The sequence below is a fragment of the Lycorma delicatula genome, chromosome 9 (genome assembly GCF_047948215.1).
Source record: "Lycorma delicatula isolate Av1 chromosome 9, ASM4794821v1, whole genome shotgun sequence".
NCBI classification, from domain to species: domain Eukaryota; kingdom Metazoa; phylum Arthropoda; class Insecta; order Hemiptera; family Fulgoridae; genus Lycorma; species Lycorma delicatula.
In genome coordinates, this window is record NC_134463.1 from 89,905,822 (window position 1) to 89,922,714 (window position 16,893).

At 28.1% G+C, this 16,893-nt stretch overlaps 1 protein-coding gene across 3 annotated transcripts in view; it reads left to right on the forward strand.

Annotated features, from left to right (window-relative positions):
* The window catches only part of LOC142329811 (integrator complex assembly factor Brat1), a 69,295-nt gene that overhangs the window by 17,243 nt on the left and 35,159 nt on the right, over window positions 1-16,893 (forward strand). For 2 of the 3 annotated variants that reach the window (XM_075374653.1, XM_075374654.1), the window contains exons 3-4: window positions 10,832-11,322; window positions 15,462-15,737. In XM_075374653.1, the coding sequence (XP_075230768.1) occupies window positions 10,832-11,322; window positions 15,462-15,737 (767 nt within the window). Of the gene's footprint in view, window positions 1-7,947; window positions 8,099-10,831; window positions 11,323-15,461; window positions 15,738-16,893 lie in introns of those variants that run through there. The other variant, XM_075374655.1, reaches the window with a different exon arrangement.

The window sequence follows — 16,893 nt, forward strand, 5'->3', positions numbered from 1 at the left end:
CATGGAAGCACCAACATTTTTATGTTACTAAGTTACTAAAAATCAGTCTATATGAATCATACATACCAAAACAAAAAAAAGATTTAATAAAGATTTTTACGTAAGATATGATTTTTGCTGTAAAATAAGGCACATTTGTTCTCCCTTTAAGCCTTACTGCTCAGTCAGTTAAAAAATATCAAATTAAATTTATGCTGTTATATCTAAAACAATTCTTAAAGTTTGCTTCTAGTTAATTACTTTAATTTGGAAACCGTAACCAAACGATGGCTTTATAAGATTTTCAGTATAACATTAGAAACTACACACTCATGAACTCCATATCTTTTTTACATTCGATCAGAGATTAATAAATGTCACTTATATATTTCAATAACTTTTTAATTTCTGTGCTTTGTGTAAAAAAAAATATACCTTTTAATACTTGTACATAATACATTATCTAAATAAAAGTGAACATAAAGTTTCAGAACAGTTTTCTACATGTTTATAGAAAATGTAATATTTCTATGTCTTCAGACAATTCATTGGTTCTGCCGTATAACTGCTTATAATCAAGCTAACTTTAGTGAACAAACACCAGAATTTTTCCTTCTGGGATTAAGCTCAAAGAAAAGAGGATAAGTTTGACTTTATAAGTAGGTAATATTACTTCCTCAGCTACCTAAAATGGTGAAACATTATTGGATGTGTGGTCAAAACTGAACAACTTCACATTTTTATAAGTATGGTGCTGCAAATAACTTGATTATAATAAGGTTTCATCTCAAGTTTATTAAAATTGGTTATCCAACTATATTGATTTATTTTGTACAATATTCTACAGATTCCATGTACTATACTCAACTGTATTAGGCCTATATAAATCAGCATCCTTTGTAGATAGTTAAACCTTGTAGCTTGTCGCACATCAGGAATGATAGAGCAGGATGTACTAACTTAAAAGCAAATAACAGAATAGTGGCTAGGTGTGTTGTAAAACCAACAATACTAAAAGGTCATTTGCACGATTGACATTAGACTGTCAGTCTTTCACATTGTAAAGCAAGTGTTATTCTTATTTACAAACTTTATACGTGAGCAATGTTAGTAATGAATTTTAAAGTGTACATGGTTTCAGCTTTATAGTCAGAAATGAAATTAAGAAAATGTTGCATATAAATTCCTATTTTTCTTTTCATGTGCCTTTCCTTTATAAAAACAAGTTATCTGGTATAAATTGCAGAGAAAGTTAATTTCTCTTCATCTCCAAAAAAAGTTCATCTTTTCACTTGATTGTTCAGTTGATGAAAACAAATATAAAAGTCATGACAAAAAATATGGAATTTTTTAAATTAATATACAATTTTATTTATCACAAAAAATTCAAAAATAGTTAATATTCCAATTATTTTTTAATAGTATTTTCATTATCATAACTTGAAAACTCTGTTACAATTCCAAGGAAATAATTTTTTCTTAATATCAAAACTGTATTAATAAAAGGAAAAAATATCAATATTTTTATTTCATGCCCTACTAGTGTAAAATGTAAGCAGATAATTAAATAATTGCTGCATTTTACAGATAAAATTTATAACCTGGGTTTGTTTATGTCATTAACAACAACAAATAAAAATGAATTATTGTTACTTTTAAAAATAAACATGACTTATTAAAACTTTTTTTGAATGCATAAAACTATGTAGTAATAAAGGAATTATTTAAAATAAAAATTAACATCATATATTATATACCAAAATAAGAATATAAAAATAATCAAATGTAATAACATAATGATGGAAAATACCTTAATTACAGTTTTTTTAAATCAATAAAAATATTAAATATCTTCTTATCTCATGAAAAGATAAATGGAAAGGAAAAATTATTCTTTTATAGAAAGTTGGGTTTGCTTAAAGTTTACATTATTTATGTACTTTACCTTTACTTGTTAAGTGTATTTTTTTCTATCTGAAGTGTTTACAAATGGTTGACATACGATAAAGGAAACTAAAAATCAAGTGCTTCTTTTTATCTTAAAATTAATACTCTTATAAATGAAAGATAAAAATACTTCTCTAAAAGTGAAACATAAATCATTAAGTAATATTATTATTAAAATAAAAACTTAAATTAAAAAAAAAAAAAACTTTCTTGTCTAGATGGGTAAGTATAAAGTATTTCCCTTCTATAGCTGTAGAGGGAAAGTATTGTAATCAGTACAGTTTGGACATGTGCAGTTTTTACTGGATCTTGATGTTTTGACACCTAAGGAACCCAAAAAACCAGATGGAAATTTTCTGGATGTTAATGGTTGTATGTACATGTATTCAGTGTTTGCTTCTAAATCACCTTATATGTCCCTGTGGGACTTGAAGGTGATTTTATGAATTGTGCCACTTGCAGTACTTGATCAGTACTATAGGTAGCATACAAAAACTTGGTAATGTACTTGAAATAATAAAATTTTAAGAAAATATACTATAGCTTGTTTTAATAGTAAATGCGCTATGTAAATGAAAAGTACTGAAGGTAAAACAATTTTTTTTAATTCCAATCACTTCTTTAAAAAAAAAAGTATTAGTTTACAAGAGATTATAGTTTTATTAAAAAAGGAATAAATAAATCAGAAATAAAATTGATTAAATAAATAAATTTTTAATAAACAAAAAAAAAAATCAATTTTTAAATAAATTGATAAATCAAAACTCTTATCGACCCAATTTCATTTATATGTAATACATATTACATTTCCAAAAATAATACAATTCTTTTGATTATTAATTGTTTAATAAATGAAGTAAGAGTTTTGTATCAAATTTTTCAATTTTTCGCTTATATGGAACGCCTAAACATTGTTTATTATCTATTATTGTATATCTATTGTCTGTGACATATATTTAACATTTAATTTTTTTTTAAACAAAATTCTAACTTATAACAGATTTTGATAATGGAAATGTAGTGTCTTACCTTTTTTGATATCAGTACCACTTTGTTAAACAGTTTTATATTACAGAAATTTTTGTTTTTTGAATAGAAGAAATGATATCTGTGAGCTCTTACCGTACGGTTTACAATTTCATTGTAATTTTTTTGGATTTCATCTACTTTAATTGCAAGCTGTTAGTTCACATTTTTCCTGCATGTGAAGTTTAGTTGGTTGCACTGTAGATTGGTGTTGATCATAGTGCTGTCCTGATTATGCCCATATACAATGCTAATTTGGCCATGCTGTAAATGACAATTGATGTTTATAAATAAGACTTGTTATATTGATTATATAAATAAATTCTAATGTAATATTAATTATATTTCATTTTACATTTAATTAATTTACAGAATATTTAACAGTATTAACAGTATATTAATTATATTTTAAATACATTTCATATTAAATATATATATATATATATATATTTAATTTAATTTTTTAATTCACTTTCTATGTATAATTTATTAAAAAAAATTTTTTATAACCTTTTGATACATCTTAGTATTTTCTGAACCGTGATAGCTTGCATCATATGATGGAATGTACATGGAAAAATGGAGGTTTCAATTTTCTTTGATGAGAAAAGAGTAAAACATTGATTTACCCTGAGCCATTTAACTAAATATAGATGAAATTTAATCCTTAAGCCTAGCCTTAGCTTAATTTATTAAGCCAATGCAAGTTGGCTTGCTGTTGGAGAAGGATAAAAATGACAAATACATTTTGTGTAATGAAAAGTAATTAAAGAAAACTGTATAACTTATTGATCAATGACTATATAATAGTGAAAATAGCTTTAATATAAAGAAAAATGCATAAAAAGCTGGTATTACCAGTTAGTGTATGTTTTTTTAGTGAATGAAAAGTTGCAATCTTTCATAAAAAAACTATACCGTTATAATGAATTACATCCGTTTCTTTGTTTTCATGTTTTTTTTTCTTTTTCACTACTACTTCTTTGGCGGATATTCACTTGATTCCCAAACAGAAGTCTTTATAGTCGTTATCAGTTTAACAAAAGGTATAGAGTGATTACCCAATTAAAATTCTTACAAATACAGAGTGTATCGCGAACTTCTCCTCGAACATTCATAACCTATTCTACTTGTGAAAATACTAGAAAAAATTCATGTAAACATATGTTCTAAAATGTTTCATTACAGCTAGTGAAAGATTTCATTTGGATTTCAGTTACCCTGGTGAAATGTGGTTGTATTGAGATTTTTAGGATGCTAATTAAGAGACAAAACTAGTGATTTCTTATGATTTTGACCTGAAAGATCGAATAAAATAGGTCCCAGAACTGTTACAGTAGTTGAGAACTGAGAGAACTTTTACAGAGCTGTACAGTAGTTTTAACCAACAAATTGGGATAAAAAAAACCCTGTTTTTTGTGTTTGACGTACAGTAACTTTATTAAATGGGTAATAAACACTTAAAACTTTAGAATAAACAAAACTTGTAGAGAATTTATTCGGAACAGAATGGTGATAGATAAGTTGAATAAAACAAAAAAGTTAGAAAAATTTGAATTTTATTTAAAAACAGTATGCTAGAACAAAGTGGTATGCATTATACGAAGCAGCTTATATAATAAATAACACTGATTAGCTGCTTTTTTTTATGGCTGTCCTTAAGTTGCTCAACTTCATCCATGAATTCCTAAATGAGAATGTACTTTTTATACAATATTTTTTCTCCATCCCTAGAGACAGAATTCTAAAGGTGTTAGATTAGGCAATCAGGTGGCCAAGAATGTGAATCTTCACAACTGATTCAAATTGGAGGGTTCTAAGGAAAATGATGATTTAAACGAGTGGAAACAACTCAAGAGAAGTGGGGAGGTGTACCATCATGCTGGATACTTTGTGTCTTATTGCTAAAGGAAGATCTTCAAGCAGCTGTGACAATTCTTGAAAAAAATGCAAGTAGACCTCAACATTTAAACGGCCAGTTAGTATGAATGGTCCAAACAGCTGATTGTGAAGAAGGCCACACCATACATTTATGTTTGTTTTTTTTATGCTAATCTTTTAAATAATTTTTTTTATGCTAAATCGATGTGAAAATTGTCTTCCGCCATTCCATGAGGATTTACTTCTACCCATGTATGCTCATTGCGTTTGATATCACGTCGAGTGAAATTTGCCTCATTGGTAATGAAACTGCATCGATAATAATTTCATCAATAACAGCATTGTTGTTGACACCATCTCGAATGAAATTTGCCTCATTGGTAAGCAAAACATAATTGTTGAGTTGTCAATTTGTATTTCACTAGTTGCAGAACTCAAGCGAAGCAGATCATCTTCTGATTGTAGATGTTGAACTGGCTGTAAGACTTAAGATGATAAGGATAAGACTTGTTTTGTTTAAGTCTCCAAACCACAAATGTGAAATTCCAATCTGCTTAGAAAGATGTTTTGTAGTGATGCCTGGATTACACTGAACTGCATTGATAATAATTTCATTAATAACAACATTTTGTTGGACAGATCATATATTTAGCTGGTATGAATAGTAGTAGTGAACCAAGATTGTGAAAAGTCGTGCTAATTGTTTTGGATTTGAAATCCTGCGATTCAGAAAACATATTTCATATTCTACTGCAGCAGCTGTAACATAACTATTACACACACCCAAAATGAATACCATAGTAGCATATTCCTCTGTTGTAAATAAGTATGGCATTAATGCAATGGCAAGTCAATCATGTTCAAACTAAAATTCAAAGAAAACCTTTGCTAATGACAGCACAGTTCACAGTATTCAATATACTTAATGTACCTTACAGAATAATTTAAGCACTAATAGAGTATTGTCGTTGATCAGTTGTTATTTTATTGCCAACTTTGAAGTAATAATTTTTCAAACAATTTATTGTATTTCTGCTATTAGTAAGATAATTATTATCTAAATTTTGATTTTATTTTACAGTTGTGTAATTTCAAAACTTCAAAAAAAAATTTTTTTAACAGCTTTTGACAGTAAATTTTATTTTTACAGAATTTTCACATGACCAAAAATGTATTTGGATTTTATTTACATTAAATAAGTCCTTTGTGACAAATGTAGTAATGTACTGTTTCTAAATAAAATTTTATTCAACATATCTTATAAAACATTTTGTTCAGAATTAAATTTTCTGCAACTTTTAATTGAAAGTTTTGTGTGTTTATTACCCATTTAACCAAGTTGTTCATCAAACATAAAAAATACGGTTTTTTAGTTCAATTTGTGTTCACCCCAGATTTCTCATATATGAAACTACTTCATATATGGTTCTGGGTCCTAATTTCAGTACAACCTCATTTCACCAGAGTAGCTGAAATCTCAATGAAATCTTTCAGTAGCCATAACTTGCAAACGAAGCATTTTAAGATATGTTTATATGTACTTTTTACATTATTTTCACAGCTAGAATAGGTTATGAAAGTCCCGGGAGAACTTCATGATAACATCTGTATATTATTTATATACATTTTGAATATCATGTAATTTACAAAATAAATAGATTATATGTCACAAACAATAATCTTTATTCTATATTGAAACTAATGGAAAAATTATGAAAAACTTAGAATTGATTATTGCTCGAGAGATACAATTACAGAATCAGTAATAAATTTTATACAAAGATTATTTACAATTTATCTGCTACTTACCAAAGGAAACTAACTTGTCATTTTAACAGTGAATAATAAATAACCTAGCTCCCAGTTAACAATGAATTCACAACACAACTTCTTTGATTTTTAGCTAGTATACTCTTGATTTATCGTGCACCATGTACACCTCAAGCCTTTTGGTTATCCTGATGTAATAGCATTACAAGAACTCATCTCCTTGTTCACTAGTGCATAATAATTTCAAAACAATACCTGTTGTCCCAGCTATTATTTTATTTTCTATATGTCTCTTGATTTCAAACTTTCTATTCTGTTCTAGAAATTCTTTCCATTGATCCTCTTTGGTGTTGTATCTCGAATTTTTCTCTTTTTTTATTTATTTGTCGTTACTCTTCTTTATTCTTTCTCTTTCTCTCTCACTTTCCATCTCTAGAGACTTCACTACAATTACAATGGAACCACATAGCCTATGTTATTCCTAAACATATATATCCCATCCTAAAAAAAATAGAGATTGGCCCTCTGTAATACCAGTTTAACATATATTCTAAAAGTATTTCGTATCATAGAATGTTGTACTTTTTAGAATTTTATTACCTAAATGCCACCTGCTAAAGGAAAATTTCATTATATTAGAATGTAAATGTGCAATATTCTTTCACTTGTTGATTACTATCCTCACCACTGTTAATGAAATATGATTAATTTGTTTTTAAAAATATTCTGTGTTTGTGTTTTTAAATGTCTTGTATAAATTTATTTCAAAATTATTTATCCAATCTTAGCAAAACATTTGGAGGTTTGGAAAACAAAAGTTAATGACTATTTTAATTGAAAATCTTTTGAATCGCCTTACATTTTGCAACACTAATCTGGTTATTGAGATAGGTGTCACTGATTTGTTTAAAATAAAAAATCTCAGCCATATAAATTTGCGTTAGTCAAGGTTAGGTTTATTTTATTGCCTACACAGACTAGCATAAGGTGCAGCCATTGTTTCTATTTATTTATTTATCTTATGGATATACTTTTATTTATGTTTGTATTCACTTTTTAAATTTCAGTTCTCAGAAACTGAGAGTTATTATTGTGACCTAATTATTTTTCCCATTTTCACCTTGTAACTGAAAATAAGAAAAAATCTTGAATGATATTTGTACTCTTAACTTTCTTTCTCTCTCTCTCTCTCTCTCTCTTTCACACATACATACACACAGACACTCACATATATTTATGTAATATTTGTAACTCTGTGTCATTACTCATGTGATTTCACTCCTTTTAGACAACTTCTATCTAAGCTATCAAATACTTACACTTAACAAGTGCTCTATATATTATGTCGAATCCATGTAATAGTACTTAAAATGTGAATCAGTTTCAGTAGGGTTTTTTTTTTATAAATTTTTATTCATTCGAGTTACTTTAACCCATTTAAGGTGGTGTTAAATGATTTTCGAAGCAACAGTAGTTTACTTCTTGTACTTTAATGGTAAGAAATGTATTAAAACATTTTTTGTTTCAATAAATAAATTAAATAGAATGACTACATTTTATTGTATAAAAAAATTATATTTTAAAAATTTAAGTGTATAATTTCAAATTGGAATTTCTACTGTTATAACTGCCACTGGTTGATATCTCTTATCAGAACTGCTTCTAGCAGCCGTACGAAACTTTTGCTCATTAAACTTTACTATAGACAATAACATTTACAAAAATGGTATTTTTTTTTTTAATTGGGACTGATGCCACTACATTAATTATGAAGATTTTACTTAATCATTTATGTAGTAAAATTGATTTTATTGTTATAAACTTTATTTTAGTTCTCATGCATTGTTTTTCATTTGCTAAAATAGTATGGTTTTGTACTGTATAAGTAATTTGTAGTAACATCTGTTGCAATAGAATTGAATATTTGTTTACCTAAAAAAAATTATTTTTGCTATTAGAATTTAACCACTAATCTATATGTTAGGTTGAAAGTTATCAATTTGTATAAACCTTATTAATTTACTCCTTTAGATTGTGCATTTCACATTATATTTAAAAATCCTTTTACTTTCAATGTAATATATACAAACTTTAGCATATATCATTTCTATCATGCATAAGAAAATATTTTTCTACCTTAATTATTTGACTGCAGATAACCAAAATTACATAAAATAAATCCTCGTAAAATTTAGTAACTGCTGTAATTGTACAATATGTCACATCAAGATTGAGTAGTATGCTTCGTACTCCATGGATAACAAAAAGGAAACAGGCTATAAAATTTGCTTCTACAAATTAAGAGAAATGATAGTAAAATCGATTTGAACAGCATTACAAAGTATGAAATTAGTTAAAAAAAATTACACACTTATAATCAATTGTGTTAGTTGTACCTTACTAAAATATACATAATAAATGATAATTCTTAGCAATTTTTATTTTAATTTAGAAGGTATTAATGGCAATAATATAAGCATATAATATTTTTTCATATATTAAATAAAAATGTAGAAATTTCAGTTTTTTTTTGAGATTACAATTAGTTATTTTTTTGATTGGTTTTCTTAAATCAGTTGCTGAGAATATCTTTTAAGTTGAGTAATTTATTAAAAAATGAGGTAGAAGCGTAATAAAACCCTTTCTAATGTGGAAGTTTTATGTAAAAATTGTTCTGGTATCAGGTTTGATGGAGGTGGTCTTTTTTTTAAGGAATATATGATTATTTGTAAAATCCATTCAAAACTTTTTTGCGTAGGGAAGTATTTTCATCTGTTATAAACAGATTCATCAGTATTGTTTATTCAAGGCATGCTTTTTTAAGTACTGTTCTGATATGAAAAATAACAAGAACATGTTTTTTTGAAAATATTTACATTCACCTGAAAGCCTGGATCTTAATCTACAGTTCTACATAATTTCCACCTACATTAAGGCCCTTGTTTTTTCATGTGATCAGCTTCTGCATTCAAGCTTCATAGAAATCTGTTGCCAGAGACAATAACCTTAATGGCTGTTTTGATATTGTCATTGTCATCATGATGCCGACCGCCGAGGTGCTGGTTTAAATGCAGAAGGAACAAAGAAGTAGTCACTGGGCACAAGACAGGACTATAGAGTGAGTTTATCAATTTGTTTCTAGCCAAATGACGGGATGAACCATTTGTGGTTTAACATTGTCATGGAGCAGGATGATTCCCATCCTAAGCGTGCCACACCTTCTGTTTTGGATTACACAACAGTTTAGTCAAGGTTTCACAATGTCTGCATTTATTGTTTCATTCCAAGGCAAAAAATCAACAAGCATGGCCCCTGAGATGTTGAGTGTCTCTTCATTACTTGGACTGTTGTTTTACTCCGGTGTAATGTGAGACACCTATGTCTCATCACCAGTAAAAATTTATAATTGAAGGTTTTAGAAAAAGTTTCATTACTGTATCGTAAGAAAATTCAAAGCAATGGGTAACATTTGTTTTTGTGCAACTCGGTCAGCATTTTTGGTACTCAGCATAAGCATAACTTTTGATAATTTAAGTGTACCAACACTATTTCCTATAGAACGCGTGAAATTAGAGGATATTTGTTATCATAAATCGTCGATTCTCACAGACTTTTCCATTAACTCTCTGTACCAGATTATCAGTAATGATAAACAGTCGCCCACTTCGTGCCAGATTATGTACAATTGTGTGGTCCTCTTTAAATGATGTCGTAACCTGTTTTCTTACCATTCCATCGAATGTAGCATTATCTCTCTAAACTTCAGTAATCTGTCTATGAATTTCAGCTGCTTTTGTACCGCTTGCTTTAAGAAATGAATTGCAGAATGTATTTCTCAGTTGGCAACACTGTCTTTTGTCACAGGCATTTTAACACCTACAGACGCCGCCATATAATGGCGTCTGTTGCAAGCCAGTAGATGTAGTGTCTCAGTGTACATGTGCAAAATGATGATAGCCATGTTACAAAACATGGACATGTATCAAAACAATACTAACTTAAAAAACATATCTCATACGTATGGAATTGGGGCTTATATTACTACAAGTAATTCAATAATAGTTTTATATTTACTTTTTTTGTAACATGCATCCTTTTAACCTGCAACCCAACTGAACCCAATAAATATCCTCTCAACCATCCAGTTGCTGTCCATAAGTTGAGTTTGTAATTTTTCAACAATAAAATTTTAATTTTTCATTTATGCCTATTTACTTTTCTTTTACAGAATTATGGGATCATATTTTAAAACAACATTACTTAAGTCAAAGCATTTATGTCACTAGAAAGACAAAAGAGTTAATTGTAAAGTTTATAACAGCACTCCAGAAAATTGAATTAGAATCATGTTGGGCTATGATTGATGCTATTATTGCTCCTTTAAATGTTGAAAAATATAAAGAAGATATTCCATCAAGACAAGAAATGTTAATGTCGATACAAAATTTGATTGAGCCAGATGATAAGCTCGATGTTAGTAGATATATAATACGTAATTATGAAGAATATGCTGAAAATCCTTTAAGTCAATCCACAGAATCATCAGATTATGATATAAATAGGGAGAAAGAAATCCTAACAGTGCAGTTACTTTGTTCTTTGTTTGAATCGTTAGTAGAAGATGATTTTTCTGCGTTTGATATAAATATCATTTTTAAAAATTATAATCTATATTTGTGGTCTTGGGAAACATTACATGATGAAGCTAAGGATTCTAAGGTCAGTCTAATCTTTTTGTTGCTAATTGCAATTTGTAATTTTTTTATTAAGTGAATAATTACAAATTCACTAGAATTATTTTACATAATACTAGTCTACATTACTTATTACACTATAAGGAGAGTAACATATTCAGCATTCCACCTGTGTAAAATATGTAAGCTTGTTTATACCCACCGTGTATTTTCTGAATCAGTTGTGTTCTGAAGGAAAAAAAAGCTTGATCTTTAAAATCACTTTGGTAGTTAAATTTGCATTTTAACATTAATATTAATCCTTCCTTATATTATTGAAACGTCTCTTTATATTATTAAGAAAAAAACCATAAAAAGTCATATATGTACTCATTTGTTAATGTATTCAAAATTTACCTTATTTTTCACATTCGCATCATAAAAATTAAAACTAAAATCATTTTGTGAATCATAGATCTCATCCATGGGTCATTGCTTTTTTTTATGGAACTTTTATTGCAGGATTTGCCTGTGATCTCAATGAGTCACTGTCATTGCCTGAGAGATCTAAATGCTCTCAGATCACATGAATACTATTTTTTTTATTTGGAAATATATTACTAAAAAAAAACTTCTTTGTGAAATTGAAAACCCTTGTGAAATCTTTACACTACAACTTGAAATCTCTCCAGAAAGGATGTGCATTCAAATTTTTAAAGCCCATCATTCTAGAGTTTTTGACATTTCTCACTTTACTTACTGGAAATTTTCCGATATTCATAAAAAAATAGGATTTGACCTTATTTTTTTATTACTGAATAACAAGAAAAATGATTACTCTCTCTTCACCAGATAAGAAAGAATGCTGCAAGATAGTTTAACCAATTCAGTTGCATAACTTTATACCATCACCAAAAATGAAGTAGCTATAAAACTAAATAAAAATACACTTTTTATGCAGTGATATAAAAAGGAAGAAAAGGAGACTATATAGAATAGTTTTAACCAAAATTGAAAAAAACAAAATAAGGTGGGTGCAAAATATTCATCATATAAAAATTAATTTGCCATTGTCATTATTTATTTATATTCAGTAGAGCTGCTTACAAGAATAGCTTATAAGACGAAAAATCATTTTTCGATTAATATAATAAATTATAAAAAAAAAAATTAAAGAGTTATTCCGTCAACCAGTAATAAAACAATATCAGTGATTATAACTCTCATTAATATCCAGATATTAATAAGTAATTCTCAAATCAATTGCTATATGAAATAATTCAACAAATATATTATAGAAACAAGATAATTATTAAACATTAAATAATACAAATAGCTATATAATACGAGGCATGTTTTTTAAATAAGGCCATTTTGATATAAAAACTGAAATAAGCAAAATAGAAAAAACGTTATTATAACAAAATAAACTTACATACACACATGCACGTGCATACACACACACACACACACACAATTTGCCATTCACTGCAATATACTTTTGGTATCGGTTTACTAGCTTCATTATTCATTTACTGAAGAATTCTCCCATCTGTGTTTTAAACCAACTAATTATTCTGTTTAGCAGTTCCTCATCATCTTCAAACTTTTGCAATGCAAGCTTTGTTTTAAATGGAGAAAAGGGTAATAATCTTGGTGTAAGATCTGTACAGTAAGGCAGATGTTTGAAGATTTCCCAACAAAATTGTTGCAATTGTTCAGTGGTTTTGTTTGCTTTGCAAACAAATTCGCTTTCACGGATTTTTGCATTTGCATTTTCAGTCAGTTTGACATGACAGTTGGGTGAGCACTGTTTCTTCGTCATGAACATTTGTGCTTTCTCCACAAAACAAACAACACCATTGGTGAACTTTACCTTTGCACATAACACTGGGTCTGTAAACATTGAAAATTTCTCAATGAATATCAGCAGTAGATTTGTTTTTTGCCAATAGATAACAAATCACTAGGATTATTTATTGTAGCATTCATTTCAGCCAGGCTATAAACAGCAACTAACGTGAGTAACATTAACCTATTGTTGCAAACAGGTATTCATTGATATAAATAAACATGCTATAGTAGTGCCATCAATTTCCACACCACATCTAATGGCAGAAAATTGATAACGGTCCTTATTTAAAAACACACCTTGAACGTTTTAAGGCTGCAATATTATATATAAAGCATCTGTATTACAATTCCTGTACTTTAAATAAATCATCATCTTCGTACTCCCCTTGTGCTCAAAATATTTGTTGTTTATATTGCTAGATAGCAAATCTCATCTCTCAATTGGATTTTCGACAACCATCTCAATCACCTTATTCCTAATTGCATCTAAAAATTTTATAAGTTTTTCTGTTTTGAATAGTAAGTAAAAACAAAACAGAAGGTGGAAAATGTTTTAAAATACTTCTAAATTTCATTAATCACATAGCATGTGAGCAAGTAATCTAAAGAAAAAAGTGCACCACATGTAATGTAAGGCTAATAAGTATCCAACTGTAAAATACTATTATAAAAACTACTGAAAGAAGCAATGGAGAGGATCTCTCTAGGTATCTTGCACTTAAAAAAGAATGGACCAATGCCACAGATTTTTATTAGAAAGTAATTCGGGGTGAATTACTTTGAATTAATTTAATTCAAGAGTCAATGAGTTCTAGACAATCAGTCATCTCCAGGAGATGCTAACTGGGAAAAAAAATTATATGTAGTTTTATATTTCTTTTGCAGATGCAAAAGAAGTTTGTACAAACAAAACATTTTATACAAGAGAACAGAATATTTTCACTTGTGCATCCTAGGAGTTTACTTTATACTTGCTAAGTAGGCCTAAGGTAGTTACTTTTATATGGATTTGAATACTAGATCGTGAATACATCGATATTCACGATCTGTTCTTTGGTGGTTGGGTTTCAATTAACCACACTTCTCAGAAATATTCAAATTAAGCCTGTACAAGATTACATTTCTTTTAAATTCATACATAACTGTAAATGTTATATAATACAGAACTAGGAAAATGAGACAAATAGGAATTTGTTATTTCAAGTAGCAATGTGACAAAGTTTTTTATTTTATTCTGCAACTTTGATAGAAAACTTGAGTGTTCAGTGCACTAAAAGATCCTCAAACTGAAAGGCAATGTGTATTTCATTATTATACAACTTGTATTTCTGGAAATTCTGAATTAAAAGAGGTAGTCTAAGAAACTAACAAGTAAAAATCAATCAGATTATTTAATATTCATTAATATCTTAGAGGCTCCAATTTCTTCAAATACAAGGAAGTGGACTTCCTTCCACTCGCTTGCTGGTATTTGAACATGTACACATTTCTTTCGCTAGGTTTGTATAAAAACATCCAATGTCTACCTTTGTAATGGGTCCTTGCACACATCTTCAGATGAAGCAGTAAATAAATATTTACCTTTTTATCTGGAGAAAAATTTATTAATAGCTGAGTAAACTGAGTCATCGGTTTTCAGCATCATTATATTTCTTTTGCTTTATTCTCGCAGTTTAAAACTTTCTCACTCGCTCTCTGTAATCCAAGTTCTTAGTTGTTCCATGGTTTGACATTATGTTTATCACGATGAATTAATTGAAGTTTGTGATCATTTCCATTCAGGTCAATTTCTTGAAGGTTTGTAAAACAAGAAGTGGAAACGCAGGACACAAATTGGCTATTAAATAAAAAAAATTGTGGTAGAGATGGAATTTTGGATAATAAATTATTATGATCTAATTCAGAAATATCAAAATTTGGAAGAAGTATAAATTATACATATACTACAATAAGAGAAGGAATTTGAGTTTGCATGGATTCACCAGATGTCTTAAACTAGGAAGACACTCCATAGAGTCAAAAAAACAGTCATTTTAATAATAAATTTGTGTTGACTTTGAAGATGACTCTCCTGAAACCATAAAGTAGTGATGATCTCCCTACTTAGATATTAACAGCTTTGAGTCATATTATTAAAACTTATTAATAAAAAACTATCATTTTAATAATAAATTTGTGTTGGCTTTGAAGATTACTCTCCTGAAAGCATAAACTAGTGATCTCCCTACCTAGGTATTGACAGCTTTGAGTCATATTTTTAAAACTTATTAATATATTGTTAATTCTCCTTTTTCCTTCTTAATTGTATGTTCATGATTTCTTTGTTAATAGATGATTAGCAGTTTATCATTATTGATTGTATATATCATTTTTTCAACATTACCAAGAAATGAATCCAGAAAGGTTGCTGAAACTGATCTTATCGATACGTTAAAAAGTTTGTTGTTCCTCATTCAATCATTAGCTTATAAGAGACAGTATCTTACTGTTAATAGTATTTGTGCATCTAGTCAAAAACTTTGTAGTAAATTATTATCGAATCCATCATACCTTTGTAAAGAAGATGGTATTACATATAATTTCCAGACACAATTGCTTTTTTTTATGGTGAGTATAATGGTGACTAAACTTTTATCTAATATTCACTTAAATATATTTTTTGATATATTTTTATTATAATTTATAATAATTTTCTTATTCACAGAGGCAGGCTATTTGTATTTTGTCAGATATAGATTTACCGGAATGCTTTGTAATTACCTAAATTAGCAAGACCAATTTAATTTAAAATGCCTTTTCAGTTTTTACATTTATTCATTGTTTTTAGTTCTTTCACCCCTTTGGAGTTTCTAGTTCCTAACTACTTTTTTTTAAAAATATGATAATTTTTTTTTTTAATTAATAAAGAATGGATATCAATATTTTACATACAACAGTAGTAACTATGTAACTGTGAAAGGTTTCTTAGATATATTCCCATTATTAGGACCTTGGTGTGATTTCTTCTAAGTTATTCATAATTAGTTGTGATAGATATTTTAGTAGAATTTATTAAATTAAAAAACTTAATTTAAAAAATCACAAAAATTATATTAGCTTGTGTAACAATTTTTCTGTTGCAAAGATTACATAATAGTTACAAAGATAAACATTTTTGATAGTATTTAAAATATACATATTCATTATGCTATGTTTATGTTAAACATGGTATTCAAGACCAAAACAGCATCCCTTCAGATTAATTCAAGATGTACATTGTAGACCAACAATGCAAAATTAAAATGGTACTTCTTGTGATGGAATATTGTTTTGTGTTTTGTTTTGTTGATGATACTTTCTATATGTTTATTCTATTTAATGCATAAGTCTATTATGAACCAAGATACCTACTTCAATTTGATTGATTTGTTTCATCAGTTTTCATTAGTCATTTGGTAGATGTCTCGGTATGATAAGCATATCTGATGTTACAAATCTCAGTAGCAAATTAAAAATATTTTCTTAATTAGTAATCATTGAAAGGTTAATGCTTATCAACCAATTAGATATTTCTATATCTTACATACAAAATTAAACATACAAATTAACTCCATATTACAATCACGTATAGTTCAGCCATGTTGTCAGCATAACCTATTATTTTAGCTGCTATCTCTCTGGAGAAATTGTTATTCATAAAAACCAAGAAGGGAAGTTATGGTTCTTAGATAGTTCTCCAGATTGTTTGCTATGGAGAAAATATTTATCATCAAATATACAATTT